The 16,127-nt window shown below is 38.9% G+C and overlaps 1 protein-coding gene across 4 annotated transcripts in view; it reads left to right on the forward strand.

Annotated features, from left to right (window-relative positions):
* Positions 1 to 16,127, forward strand: part of CAMTA1 (calmodulin binding transcription activator 1) — a 1,141,371-nt gene that overhangs the window by 276,161 nt on the left and 849,083 nt on the right. For all 4 annotated transcript variants that reach the window (XM_075190128.1, XM_075190126.1, XM_075190127.1 and 1 more), the window contains exon 3: positions 8,269 to 8,336. In XM_075190128.1, the coding sequence (XP_075046229.1) occupies positions 8,269 to 8,336 (68 nt within the window). The remainder of the gene's footprint in view (positions 1 to 8,268; positions 8,337 to 16,127) is intronic.

A 16,127-nucleotide genomic window follows, 5' to 3' on the forward strand; every position in this document is an offset into this window, starting at 1 on the left:
TACACTTGTGTACCTCTGACTCATACAGGCAATGAATTTTCACAAAATCGCATCTCGGGTTTTTTTCTTTCTTACTAACTTCCATTTCCACATCGTATGTAAATTATCATAAATGAAGGCATAATTTAAAGGATGGTTTAAAGGTGAACACATTATTTTACTCCCAGGAAAGTGGTATCGTACAAATATACAGAGCAAGTCTCCTTCTAGGGGATAATTGAAGTTGCAAGTAAATTTCGATTGCAATCGAATTTTACAATGGAACAGGCCGCTATGAGAAAAGGCGCAAAGTTCCGGAAATACAGTTTCCCAGTCCCGCTTTTGTTTAACCATTCCGCAGAATTCCGTTCTGCATTGTTTTTGCAAATTTAGGATTCTGTGTAGTTTAAAGTCTATAAATAGAGTTTGCATTCTGGACGGAACAAAAGTGGTAGCAGAAGTTGTGTTTGCAACACTTAGGGGGGTATTCAATTGTTAGCGAGACGAGTGAAAATCCTGCGCTCTAAAAATATTACCATTAATACGGTAATTACTCGCTGAAATCCAGCGAGTAAATTACCGTATTAACGGTAATATTTTTTCGAGCGCAGGATTTTCACCCGTCTCGCTAACAATTGAATACCCCCCTTAAGGTCAAATTCCACCAGAGAAATTACCAAATGCTCCTAATTTAATTCTTTAATATCTTGGAAGCTGACATACATGCGTGTCTGATCTGGTTCACAAACACGCTGACCACAGACACACCTGGGGGTAAATGTATCAATATGCGCGTTCTTCAACACCCGCGTGTTCAGCCTCTTCCGCGATTAAATTTCAAGCGGCGCTGCATTGTAAAGGGTTAACTTCCCTTTACAATGCAGCGCCGCTTGAAATTTAATCGCGGAAGAGGCTGAACACACGGGTGTTGAAGAACCCGCATATTGATACATTTACCCCCTGGAGTTACAGTGCAGATTGGGATATTTCTAGTTAAAAAGCTCATTTTAGAATATTTCGGGGGGTAAATTTATCAAGCTGCGGGTTTGAAAAAGTGGAGATGTTGCCTATAGCAGCCAATCAGATTCTAGCTGTCATTTTGTAGAATGTACTAAATAAATGATTACTAGAATCTGATTAGTTGCTATAGGCAACATTTCAACTTTTTGAAACCCGGAGCTTGATAAATTTACCCCCAGTAGTTCTCATTTAAATAAGTAACCATTAAGCAATTAAACTTCTTATCCCTTTCCTATAATATTGATCTCATAGAGCACCAGTCACGGGCATTTATAACAGTTAATGTCCATAGAGGTATTAGAATGTGTGTGTTTGAAACATATTATCATATTATTTCAACTTTTGGGTAAATGATAGAAAAATAAAACCCTAGATGGTTGATGCCCTTATATTTTTGGATTTAATGTATAATAATATTAGATTTGCCACATTGCCTACTATTTTTAAGGGTAACAGCATGTTAGTTGAGCCTAGGTAGTAATCTGCAAACCCCATTGTCTAACTGATTGATTCTTTTCCTCTCAGTGATCTATTTCCTACCTCCTTCTCCTTCTCCTTGGAGATAAAATCTAAAGAACAAAGTATAAAAGTTCAAAATTCCAATCTATATAATACCCCAAAGCAACTGAATTCTATGGAATGCTGGAAACTATGAGAAATGTATTAAATAGTAAAATGTCATAGCCACATTTCAGTGGTTCTAGACGATGTGGAAATAGCCATATTTTTGAGGAATAGTTGATGGAACAATAAACCCTCTGTATTTTTCAGGGCAAAGGATTGAGATTGGATTATTTTACAGTTGCGTCTGCTGTTAACCTTTGCGACTTCATATTATTCTGCACAAAGGTTCTGCAACCTCTTCTCCATATGCTGAATGTTACACTCAGCTGCTCTCAATGTAGCTCGTTCACTTGCAGATCCACTTATGTATCATTAGTAATGCTCTCCTTTTCTGCTCAACATTTCCCGTTCATGTGGTTTGTTATTTAGTAGTAAACAGGAAATATTATATAGCTCATACGAAAATATATTATTTTCCTGGATCTTAACATAGCATCTAGTTCAGTGATGGGCAACCAGCTGTAAGGCCTAGAGCCACATGCAACCCTCCGAATGTTCACCAGGGGCCCCCAGCTCCTTCCTACTTTATTATCAGATTGTTTGTTACAGCTTGAGATTAAGGGTGATATGTGGCCCTTTTGAAGGTTTGAGTGCCAGCTCATTCTCTCATAGATGCCAACTATTGCTAATTTACAGTTACAGTCCCTGGAATTGTCCTTCTATTCAATGTTTATCAAGAGTACATTAAAATGCTGTTAATATCTATTCTTCTTCTTTGGGCTTTATCACTTAATATATAATGAATTGTACTTAAGATGAAAAAAAGGAGAATGGGAATTATGTCAAAATTTTAGCAAGTATGTACTTGTGTGACCTTTGGGCGTTTAACATGAGTGTCTCTCATGTTTAAGGTTCTGTGTCATTTAAAGCATGACTGTGTTCGTTTGTTCATTATAATCTATACAACCTTAGTCCTGGGGGTAAATGTATCAAGCTGAGAGTTTTCCGGCGGGTTTGAAAAGTGGAGATGTTGCCTATAGCAACCAATCAGATTCTAGCTTTCATTTTGTAGAATGTACTAAATAAATGATAGCTAGAATACTATACTTGGCAGTAGATATGGCTCAGCGTACTATACTTGGCAGTAGATATGGCTCAGCGTATTATACTTGGCAGTAGATATGGCTCAGCGTAATATACTTAGCAGTAGATATGGCTCAGCGTAATATACTTAGCAATAGATATGGGTCAGCTTTACTGTACTTGGCTATAGATACAGCTCAGCGTAATATACTTGGCAGTAGATATGGCTCAGCGTACTGTACTTGGCAGTAATTATAGCTCAGCGTACTGTACTTGGCTATAGATACAGCTCAGCGTACTATACTTGGCAGTAGATATGGCTCAGCGTACAATACTTGGCAGTATATATGGCTCAGCGTACTATACTTGGCAGTAGATATGGCTCAGCGTACTATACTTGGCAGTAGATATGGCTCAGCATACTATACTTGGCAGTAGATATGGCTCAGCGTAATATACTTGGCAGTAGATATGGCTCAGCATATTATACTTGGCAGTAAATATGGCTCAGCGTATTATACTTGGCAGTAGATATGACTCGGCGTAATATACTTGGCAGTAGATATGGCTCAGCATATTATACTTGGCAGTAAATATGGCTCAGCGTATTATACTTGGCAGTAGATATGACTCGGCGTAATATACTTGGCAGTAGATATGGCTCAGCGTAATATACTTGGCAGTAGATATGGCTCAGCTTTTTGTACTTGACAGAAGGCATGACTCAGCAAATTATATTAAGCTTCAGATATGGTTTACATTTGTATTCTAGGCACAAGGTATAGAGTATATTATACTCGTCTCCAGATATGGTGGAGCATACAGCGGCTCCTCATTTTTCGAGTCAGCTCAGAGATTTTGGACAATACTCTAAGTACTTCTGGAGCCTTACCTGCTAGCTCTTTAGTAAATTGGAGCTCTTGTTCAGTGAACATATAACTGGGCAGCTCCGTGATTCACTGATAGAGACTTATGATTTGCAGGAGGAGCTACTGTCCACTTTTTGTGCCACTAAGATTTCTTCTATGAGGGGTTTGTGCAGTGGGGTTTTAGCAATGTAGATGGCAATGTGGTTTGTGCAATGTGGTTTGTGCAATCTGGTGTGTGCAATGTGGTGTGTGCAATGTGGTTTGTGCAAATTGGTTTGTGCAATGTGGTGTGTGCAGTGTGGTTTGTACAATGTGATGTGTGCTATGTGGTTTGTAGAATGTGGTGTGTGCAATGTGGTGTGTGCAATGTTTTTTGTGCAGTGTGGTTTGTACAATGTGGTGTGTGCCATGTGGTTTGTGCAATGTGGTTTGTGCAATGTGGTGTGTGCAATGTGGTTTGTGCAAATTGGTTTGTGCAATGTGGTGTGTGCAGTGTGGTTTGTACAATGTGGTGTGTGCCATGTGGTTTGTGCAATGTGGTGTGTGCAGTGTGGTTTGTACAATGTGGTGTGTGCAATGTGGTGTGTGCAATGTGTTTTATGCAGTGTGGTTTGTACAATGTGGTGTGTGCCATGTGTTTTGTGCAGTGTGGTTTGTACAATGTGGTGTGTGCCATGTGGTGTGTGCTGTGTGGTATGTGCAATGTGGTGTGTGCAGTGTGGTTTGTACAATGTGGTGTGTGCTGTGTGGCTAACAATGAGGAATGTAAAAATTACACCAAGCAGGTAAATATACAAGACACAAAGACAATCATGCTACTGGGAGAGTCAATAATAAAATTTGGATTGTTTTATAAAACACTATCATATAGGCAAATGTTTATAGAGGGTTTAACGTGGTTCAGATTTAAGTGACTGACATTGTGCATCACCTCCAGTCTTGTTTGCTGGGGGACACATAACGAAATATCTCATTAAAGTATCCCTCCGAAAAGAAGGTAAAAGACGCACACTAAATCGCTCTGTATAATTTCTCTATTTGTATGAAGCACAAACTTGCAGTTTCTAAATAAATTAGGAAAAAAAAATCTCCGCTCTTCTTGAGGTAGCATTTTTGTGAAATTTTGTTGTCCAAACAGCTATTAGTTGAAACTTTATCAGAGCTTAGGAACCAATTCAGGTTTTAATGATCATGGACCTGCCAAACTCAATTTGGAAGTGACTATTAGCCAGATTATCAATGAACTGAAATCACTGTTTCCCTTCTCATGCAGCCTGCATACATAATATGTTAATGTTATTGAAAAAAAATAGCTGCAAATTATGTTGTGAGTTTTAGTACAATTTACGATTTTTTTGGCAATCTGTAATCTTTTTCAAGTTCATCCCATTGATCACAGCAGTTCGTTCACCAGGTAAATACTAGCGGCAAGGGATCTATTGCAGTGTGTGACACAATAGGGACTTCAAGAAAATGGCGTCTGTATCATGTGGACAGCCCTAAAGTTTCCAGCAGCGCCACTCAATGTGTTGGCATAAATATGGGTACAAAACATAGGATATCATTAGACAGCTTACTGCCGGACTGGCCTTAAGGAAAAATCAGGTCTCCATGGCAACTGAAAAACACAACCCCGCAACTGATTCATGTCAACATTTCTTTCCCCCACCATTTTTTTAAGGCACCTTGCAGACAGGGCCCAACAATTGTTAAAAAAGTATCCCAGCGATTAGTGTGACAATGCAGAGTGGTGCAGTGCGTTATACAGACCACAGGTTGGTGCAGTGTGTTATACAGGCCACTGGTTGGTGCAGTGTGTTATACAGACCACAGGTTGGTGCAGTGCGTTATACAGGCCACTGGCTGGTGCAGTGTGTTACACAGACCACAGGCTGGTACAGTGTGTTACACAGACCACAGCTTGGTGCAGTGTGTTATACAGACCACAGGTTGGTGCAGTGTGTTATACCGACCACAGGCTGGTGCAGTGTGTTATACAGACCACAGGCTGGTGCAGTGTGTTATACAGACCACAGGTTGGTGCAGTGTGTTATACAGACCACAGGCTGGTGCAGTGTGTTATACAGACCACAGGTTGGTGCAGTGTGTTATACCGACCATAGGTTGGTGCAGTGTGTTATACAGACCACAGGCTGGTGCAGTGTGTTATACAGACCACAGGTTGGTGCAGTGTGTTATACAGACCACAGGCTGGTGCATTGTGTTATACAGACCACAGGCTGGTGCAGTGTGTTATACAGACCACAGGTTGGTGCAGTGTGTTATACCGACCACAGGTTGGTGCAGTGTGTTATACAGACCACAGGCTGGTGCAGTGTGTTATACAGACCACAGGTTGGTGCAGTGTGTTATACAGACCACAGGCTGGTGCATTGTGTTATACAGACCACAGGCTGGTGCAGTGTGTTATACAGACCACAGGCTGGTGCATTGTGTTATACAGACCACAGGCTGGTGCAGTGTGTTATACAGACCACAGGTTGGTGCAGTGCATTATACAGACCACAGGCTGGTGCAGTGTGTTATACAGACCACAGGCTGGTGCAGTGTGTTATACTGACCACAGGTTGGTGCAGTGTGTTATACCGACCACAGGTTGGTGCAGTGTGTTATACAGACCACAGGCTGGTGCAGTGTGTTATACCGACCACAGGCTGGTGCAGTGTGTTATACAGACCGGTACAGCGGTGGTGGTTTGGCATTACTGATGAATATGCCTACTCAGCTCTCAGCGTGCTGTGCATGCATTCAGCGCATTCAGACTACGGTCATACTGTCCCCCACGCACAGCACACTTCAGCCCTAACATCTGAATGATCCCCTAATGTACTTATTCAGCAAAAACGTTGAAGAAAGGGAAATTAATTTGGGACTTAGGATTTGGGAATTATAATCTCTACATCCTTCTAATGTGTAATAAATAAGTTTTATATTTAAGTGTCAATCCCGCTTTAATTTAAACAAGCTCTGCCAATTTACTGTTAGCGAATCGGACTCGACCAATCCAGATCTGAAATTAATGGGCGGAATCACGCCTGAAAGCAAAAGATATGACTTATGTGGATGTCACCCACTGGCTTTTTATGGAAATTATTAATAAATCAGTAATTCCATCTGCAAAGATGTTGTTGTGTTTATAAATATTTAATGTTCCTTCAGGTGTCCGTGCTTTTTTTTTTTTTTTTTCTCTCTCTCCCCCTCAAAGCTTGATGACTTTGCTACACGCTCAGCAGTACAGAAAAGTATGTGAAGTTATTGGTGTAATTTCAAACGACTCCTCTCTTGGTGGGAGAATCTGGCCGCATCTGTTCATTCATATTTGTGTAACTGTCTTGAAAGATTTATAGTAGCGTGTGGGCTTGTTTCATCCAAGAAGATAGCATTGCATTCCATATATAAGGAACAAAAGACTATATAAAACTTCTCTCTGCAGGGACAGGTGGGTGAGATTTGACGTTTTTCAATGATTGCTGCAAAGTACGTAGTGTTGTTGTTTAGGGGATAATCTTCACAGCTGGCACTGATGGGCACCGGAAAACGGCAATGCCCAATCTTCTTCCCAGTTGGCAACACCTAGAGAAATTCTCTGAAAAATACTGTTGATCATGTTTTATTTTCCATCTCCGTGCACTGATTTGTACGCAAATGCGCTTGTACAGATTTCATCGTGCAGGGATGAGCACAAGTTGGATATTGTTGCTAAGGATAATGGACAGACCTGGGCAATTGTGGGAGGCATGGAGGGTATCACGCAGAATATGGAACATTGGATAGAGGCATTACACACAGATTAACTAATGCAGGTTTGGTTCCTCCAGCCGATAGCAAGCAAAGCATTCTGGGACTTGTAGTGGGCAGCACAGTGGCCTAGTGGTTAGCACTTCTGCCTCACAGCACTGGGGTCATGAGTTCGCTTCCCGACTATGGCCTTATCTGTGTGCAGTTTGTATGTTCTCCCTGTGTTTGCGTGGGTTTCCTCCGGGTGCTCCGGTTTCCTCCCACACTCCAAAATAATACTGGTAGGTTAATTGGCTGCTATCAAATTGACCATAGTCTTTGTCTGTCTGTGTGTGTGTTAGGGAATTTAGACTGTAAGCTCCAATGGGGCAGGGACTGATGTGAATGAGTTCTCTGTACAGTTCTGCGGAATTAGTGGTGCTATATAAATAACTGATGATGATGATGATGAACACCTGGAGAGTCAAAGGTTAGCCAGGCCTGAACTAATGCAATGGAAAAACTAAAAAAAGTGCATAATTAATGATGTCAGTTGATAAAGACAGCTCCGATATCACTTTCTCTGTTCTATTCATTAAAAATATATACATTTATTTTTTTCACAATCACGTAACAGTTTTCATTTCTCAGCATTTTCCGAAGTTAACTTGGCTCCACTTTTAAGCACTTTGCAGGATCATTGGCCGTGCACTTGAACGCCACGGCACACATAACAAAAACATTAACGCTCACTAGATTGTCAAAGTATATATCACTGACAAACACATACAAAATATCTGCCAAACAAGAGGCAGAAGGTCTAACTCAGCATAATCCAACCCAATGAGCCGCAGCGAGCTCTCTCCCAGGCCTCCCGACTCTAAGTTCCGTACTTTGTTGTCTCTGCTTGTTCACCAGTGTCGCCCGATAACACATTGTCTGATTCGTGCTTAATGTTTGCCGCAATAAAAGCATATATATGACTGCATCTATTTCTTTTCTTCTTTTCCTTCAGGAAATCGCAGCTTATTTAATAACGTTTGAAAAGCATGAAGAATGGCTGACGACTTCCCCTAAAACAAGGTAGGAACAATCTTTGCCACTGTACCTTGTATAATTAATATTGATCCTTTTTACCGATTATTCAGTGCCCGCCAGTGGACAACCCTGATTGGAGGTGACATTAAATAAATTAATTGAAATCTTATTTTTTATTGTGTTAAAGGAAAGTCAGCTTGGAAATTAAAAGATGGAAGAATGGAATGTGAATATAAAATAGATTTTTTATGAAGGGGGAATTACCATGAACATATAATTTTTACAGCGTTCTGTAAAAATTGAATCTAATTGAATTTTAAAGCAGAGTTCAATAGAAAAGAGGAAATTTATATATTTCGTTGTTTTCAGCTCTTTGTAAAATATACATTGTTCACAGTTAGGCTAAAGTTATCACTGTTGCTGTACATGGTATACTACTATCCATAAGTCCGTCATATACAGCAACATCTACAGGCTAGAAAAGGTACTACACTTTATTGATTAAAACATATACATGTTTGTTTTTGTTCATAAGGTTTTAGTTGTGCATCAATTAGCAGAAGAGTACGTCATTGTGTATTTATTTGTTACGTGATAATTGACCTTTAAATGGTACCTATATAATATTGAGTTAGTTTCTTTGAGTTTTAGTTTTGTGTATTGTGTCTTTTTGTATATAAAATGTAGAAATAAAAATAACACATTTTTGCTAAATTAGTAGGTCTTTATCTTTGGTCTTTTAAACGTGGAATATGCATTGTAGCTTATTATTGCAATACTTAGCAGAGACAAAAATTAAATCCATAAATATCCTTTGCTTGGTTTTTATGCCAGCTTGATTTGAGCTCACTCTGGGAGTGTTGTCTGGTGGATTTACCTGAAACTGGCAATCTCTGCCCGTGTGTGGGCATCTTTATGAACAAAATCACGTTTTTTTTGAAAAAAATTAAAAAAATCAGATTATTTTGATTTAAATCAGATTTTTTGATTTTTTTTTGATCCTTAAAAAAATGATCAAGTAAACAAATAAACCAAGTAAAACACAATAATACAAAGTTATTTTAAAATACTGTATCTTTAATATATTCAATTTACATGACTTGATAGTGTCACCAATCACGGCACAGCAAACTACACACAAATCACAACACAAACTGCAAAAGGAAAGAAACAGAAATGATGCTAAAAGTTACAATAGTTGGCAATTGCCTTGCCTTGTTAATCTGAATGAGCCTACACATTAGGTTTACTGAACGCCTTAAAAAGAAACACAAGTTTTGCAGCTTTGTCAGTACCCGAGCAGTTTCTCAATTTTGACTGCACCAACCCAAATGTGGAAAATATTTTTTCTACTGAAGCTGAAGATGCTGCAGCTGTTAGCGATTGCTCTACTGCTATTTTCATTACCAGCTACAGTTTCTGAACCAATGTGCACTTTCCACCAGTCTATTGGTGCCACTGTTGACACAACATCGTGGTCAAACAAGAGGTCATTAAACGAGGTCGCTTTTACAGTGATAAGTTCCTTCTTTCAACTTCCTTTCTCTCTGAACTTGAAACACTGGTGTGGTGTTGGCTATTCTCTCCGGATTCTGGAATTATCTGTGACTTGTCTGTTGGCTGTACCTCTTTGTATCACATGAATCATAATTAAATTAGGTCAACAAGCAAGAGCCATAGATATAGACCTTTTATTAGTGGAGCAGCTAATGAAAGGTCAAAGGACTATGGTCCATATTGCACAGTATGCCAATTACTATTAAAAGCTTGTTAAAACTCTGGATTTTTTTAATGGTCATTTCAATCAATGTTTTTGTTTTTTTTAAATACTCATGTGATTTAAGTCACAATTTAAATCGTCATTAAAATCAAGTTGAGTTAAAGTTGATATTAACAGTGTGCATGGTCACCCTGCTTTAAGGTGACCATACACACTACAATTTGTAGACTCCATCAGACGATGTTAGCCCTAACAGGCAAACAAATTACAGCATGTGTGAAATGACCGATTCCACTCAACATTGGATCAGGAATATTCTGGTGTTGATCGGGACTGGCCTAAACTTACAATGGTATAACTTACCATATGTGCAGTCCTTGAGCCACCACACTTATGACCAATTGGGTTTAGCCATTCCGCCCGAGTGCCAAATGGCTGGATTGGTACAATTTAGCCATGTACACTATTGTGTGTGTGTGTGGCACTTGTGTCAAGCGGCCAGATTTGAGTGTGTATGGGGGCCTTACTTGTACTGGCTTTCAGTTTGGTCTCCTTTAGACATAGTACTTAATAATCTCATAGTTAGAAGTCAGATAATTACCGAATTCTCTGTAGGTTTTCTCCCCTGCAATGTGTTGTCCCCACATACACCTGTGTGATGGAAACTATGTTTGCAGTCTATTATTTTACTGTGCTATATAAATTGCAACTTAAAAGGAGATGATTTAAAATACAATAAAGTTATGATTGTATCATTAGTAGCAGAGTCATGTAGGCCAGTGTAATATACTATGATCCGTTAGGGGGAAATTCAATTGGCCGCGTTAAGTGTAAAAGTAACGCGGCCTGCCCATTATTACCGTTATTACAGTAATAATGCACTTAATTACCATTATTACGGTAATAATGCACTTAATTACCGTTATTACGGTAGTTTCAACGCCCACTTTTTGCTCGCAGTTCCCTGAACTGAAACATTGAATTCCCCCCTCAGTGTCTAATTTTGTCTAAAGCAGCAAACAGACCTTGGGAATTGTTTTTACATGTTGACAAATATATAGTTGTAAGTTCAACCTCACATCCTAAAGTTGATGTTGTGTGTGCTGCTTATTACAACAGTAATTTCATCATCTATGTAATATTATTCGTAAAGATGTGATATGTAAATAATATTATATATATATATATGTTGATACATGTTTTAGAAAATGTTGTTTTAATAATATTGTGTATTCTTTCTGCTATTCTAAGTGCATCAATGGGTGTGATTTGTGGCAAAATAGGGATTCAAAGTTAAAGGGGATCTCCATTGACAGATGACTTTTCTTTTATTGGTACATGCCCCTCTTACCCTTACATGCTTTTTCTGTCTGTTTTTCCTTCCGTGTTTTTCACCAAGTCCTTTATATCATCCAGCAGAGTTGTTTCTTGCCCTTAGATACAACACAGAACGGCTCCACGGCCAGCACATCTGTGCTACATCCAAGGCAACTGATAGAAGCAAAATGTCCTGGATAATATAGAAACATTGGCTAAGGACACCGAAGAAAGACAGAAAGATTCAATATTGTTTTTATTAAAAGGTCACAGGACATAACCAGACCAATAATCACTTTCTAGTGAAGTGGGCAGATTTTGAGCCTCTGTGATGCGATTCTCAGGGAATCACATCATTTTGACTTGTCGCTTCCCCCAATACCCCCCTCTCCCATGGTAAAATGAGGCATTTGCGTCATTACATCACAGGAGTGGGGCCAAAATGACGCGTTTCACCGAACCACACCCCCTCATGCCCGCCTCCTACCCTGATCTCCCATTGGCCAACCTGGAACGGTTGGCAATTATGCACTAGAGTCCTAAGCAAATAGCAAAGATATGCTGTAAGCTCACAACAGCCAAGCAGATAAATCATAACTAATATTAGATTGACTGCTGTGGGTAACAACACATTTGGGTCATTAACGCTGTGTCATATATTAAACATTTGTAGAGAAATAATCAATCACATAAGAGTACAACAACCAGAAGGCTATAAAGAAAATATGCTTTAAACAGTCAGATGCAATATGAATCTACTTGATGCGTTATCGGCGTTTCAGAAAGAAAATATATATTTTGACATTTGTATGTATTTAGCCTTCTGTGAATTACGCTAAATCATAATAAATCCAGACACGTGTGAAAAAATTCTTATGCAAATGATATAATTATACAGTAGCGCATTCTAATTATTATTTACAAAATCACATTCTGTTACTCCCAAATCCCTTAATATTTAACTACGCGCACTTCAAATAACCTTGAATATATTTGAGAGCGATTTTTCCACTATAAAAATCAATTTGACTAAATCACTCACAGTCCCAATCATGGTATTTTGGAATGATCTCCTCCCCCCTAGGACCTCCACCAATTGCTATATTTACCAGGGTCCCGGCACTTACGTATAGATGAGAATTCAGTTGTTCCCCTTTGGTGCTGCTCAGCTTTCTCTAGCGCAGGAGAGATTTGACATGATGTATCTAAGTTAGATATCAGTTAGAGACATTGTATCCGACCTCCCATTACATACTCATCAAAGCTACTGGCTATAAGTGAGTGCCAGGATCCTGGTAAATACAGCTACTGGTCACATGGACGGGATCCCCACCAAAGTACTACTAGTAGAAAGGGATTTCTTAAAATTTCAGGGAAAACCGCTTAATGTTCAAAAATAGGTTTTCCTTTATGAAATATAAACTTGATAAAATAAATTTATTGTGCCATCCGCTTAAAGGATTATTCACTCCCATCTTTATTCCTATCTGTTTTGGATTTTTTTTTTAGAGAAGTAAATTGGATTAAATGGACCTCGGTAATACACATGGTTTTCTGTACGGATCTATATGAGTCATACAATAAGCTGCATAGTGTTTATTTTAAATGGTGTGTTCCTTTTCATGACTATATGCATATTTTTGTCATACTTCATTATCATCATCATCTATTTACTTATATAGCGCCACTAATTCCGCAGCGCTGTACAGAGAACTCATTCACATCAGTCCTGCCCCATTGGAGCTTACAATCTAAATCCCCTAACACACACACACACACACAGATTGAGAGAGACTAAGGACAATTTAATAGCCGCCAATTAACCTACCAGTATATTTTTGGAGTGTGGGAGGAAACCCATGCAAACACGGGGAGAACATACAAACTCCACACAGATAAGGCCATGGTTGGGAATTGAACTCATGACCCCAGTGCTGTGAGGCAGAATTGCTAACCACTGAGCCACCGTGCTGCCCACTACTTAAATGGCACTTTGCAAACAAATGGCTTGTCTATAAAGGCCCAACATATATATATATATATATATTTGCCAATACAACATGTTACCTCTGATATTTTACTTTAGTATAGTACTGCCTGGACCCCCTGTTGAATAATCTAGTTTATTTGATTTGGATAAAATACAGTGTAGACTTACGGTTGTCTGGTCCATCCCCTTACACTGTAAATGTTATTCTCTGTTAGTCTCTCTGCAAGAGAGAAAGCGTACTTCTGTGCAGACACTGAGTGATACAACCTAGCTATAGCCAGATGCCGATGGAGGAGACAGATACTGTATATTGCTACTGCAATGCATGGTAGATGTAGTTTTCCACCACAAGCACTGCACACAAAGGGGCTATTGTGGAGTTGAATGCAAATTGCGTTTTTGCCGTATAATACGTTTGTTTTACTTCTGCACAAGCGCACAAAGCACTAGTTCTAAAATTAAAGCTTTATGCGCAAAAGTAAAAAAAAAACGTATTATATGGCAAAAATGCAATTTGCCTTCAGCTCAACATGACCCACAGATTTGTGATGTCACTGTTTGTTGCATTTTCCCCGCCAGCATTTTTAAAAGATACAAAGTGAGAAAAGTGTTCCTGGAAGCAAACTATATCTTAAAAAACACAGGGCTGATATTATCATTGTTAGGGCAGGTATCCACTGGTGTGGCATGAGCGCTTTTCAGCATTGGTAATAGCGCAAAAAAAAAAACGCATGTCAAACACTGTTCATATACCTTTGTGACTATGGGCCTGGTTCATTAAGGATCTTAACTTAAGAAACTTCTTATTTCAGTCTCCTGGACAAAACCATGTTACTATGCAAGGGGTGCAAATTAGTATTCTGTTTTGCACATAAGTTAAATACTAACTGTGTTTTCATGTAGCACACAAATATCTACTTTAAATTTCAGTGTACAAATAAGCTCTCAAGTATTAGTAGGATTATTGGTGACACTGGAAACAATGGATTCCAGTATCAGACCTGTTTACATGTATAAAATACATGTTATAAACACCAGCAGGTATGGGGCCTTAGGGTTATAACTTACAGATGAAATTACACTTAAAAGACTGTAAACGAACGTATTCACATAATCACTTAAAGACTCTATGAACATAATAGACTTGTGTTATAGATTGTGCTGTGATAAAACCCACAAAATTCTAGAAATAATTGGGAGATGTTGATGTTTTGTCCCGAATAGAAACATCAGTCTTAGATCTCTCTTGCTTGTTTCAGATTTTGATGCTAAATTTCTTGTGTAATCAGCCAGAGGTGTAAGTCCAAATTTTGCCTGGCAAGCTTTAACAAGGTTTACGGCAATATTTAATTGAGTAATATGTTGTGCAGATTTGTAGTTTCATATCTCTGGTTATCCCTGAGAGAACACTTAATACACTACTTCGGGACATATTGTGGTCCTGGAAGCAGCAGGGAATTGTCCCGTCTTGTTTCTGCGACTGTGTCAGTGTTCTCGGCCAATAGAAAATTTGGCTCGTTGACTCAATCAAAAGGAAAGTCTTGCACAAGACCTCATTCCCTATTCATATTAAGGAGAACCTGTCATAATTTGATTAATGATTTTTATGTAGGGTCTGTTTACAGTATAGTATGTTTTGCACTGTGCCCCCATCGCCCAAAAGACTGCCTACGCTATTCACCTAGGTTCAATTAATACAATTTGAGCATATCGATATCAGCTATTTTAACCTACATCAAAATATTAGTATATGGCTAATCTGTTGTAATAATTCACATAGTAGAAATATAATTGTGTTTAGTATGAGCGCAGTGTCCTTTTAATATATTTATGTTTAAATCAAAGAGGGATAGCTTATCAACTGCTTGCTGCTTTACTAAACTGTGGATCCTGAGGTTTTGATTGTGTTGCACTCCAATTACTTTATATTAAGCCTCAATTAGTATCCACTGTTCTCTCCAGAACATTATGCCAGCCGGGTGACATTAAGAAGTACCACTTATAATACTTTGCAATAATATTGAAAAATGTTGGAGGTTATTGCCCACACCTGCCAGGACTGGTCAGACTGGTGGTCAGTGGTGTAACACACACTGCTGGCTGTAGTGCTCACATAGTGCCTGTTCTAATAGGAGAAACAATGGTTTTTAACAAAAGCCTAACGCAAGAAATATCCTAGATATCCCCTGCCTTAGGCTAAGTAGCGCATTATACCACAGTACCCATAATTCTCAATGGGTACTGTGGTCCGGGCTCTGTAAAGCCTAGCTTTTTGGAGCTTGACCCCGATGGCTAAAACCATGTTCAGAAATAGGCCCCTAAGCCTTGGTTTAAACACACTGCACTACGTATGTCAATTGAGAATACATTGATGACTAATGGATCCAGTGCGCATTCCTAAGTGATGTCTTCATATCCCGCGTTATACGAGGGAACAAACTGACAGTGAGCTCTGGGGTATAGCTAGTATATTTATCACTAACACCATAAGCACTTACACTATAGTGTGACAGATATTCCTAGAAAGCAATACGTCCTGTTTTAAATATAGACATAGAGCCTTATTTATTAAGGTTCTTAACTTAAGAAACTTCTTATTTCAGTCTCCTGGACAAAACCATGGTACAATGCAAGGGGTGCAAATTAGTATTCTGTTTTGCACATAAGTTAAATACTGACTGTTTTTTCATGTAGCACACAAATATCAACTTTAAATTTCAGTGTACAAATAAGCTATCAAGTATTTGTGTGCTACATGAAAAAACAGTCAGTATTTAACTTATGTGCAAAACAGAATACTAATTTGCAC

The sequence above is a fragment of the Mixophyes fleayi genome, chromosome 11 (assembly GCF_038048845.1).
Source record: "Mixophyes fleayi isolate aMixFle1 chromosome 11, aMixFle1.hap1, whole genome shotgun sequence".
Taxonomy (NCBI): domain Eukaryota; kingdom Metazoa; phylum Chordata; class Amphibia; order Anura; family Limnodynastidae; genus Mixophyes; species Mixophyes fleayi.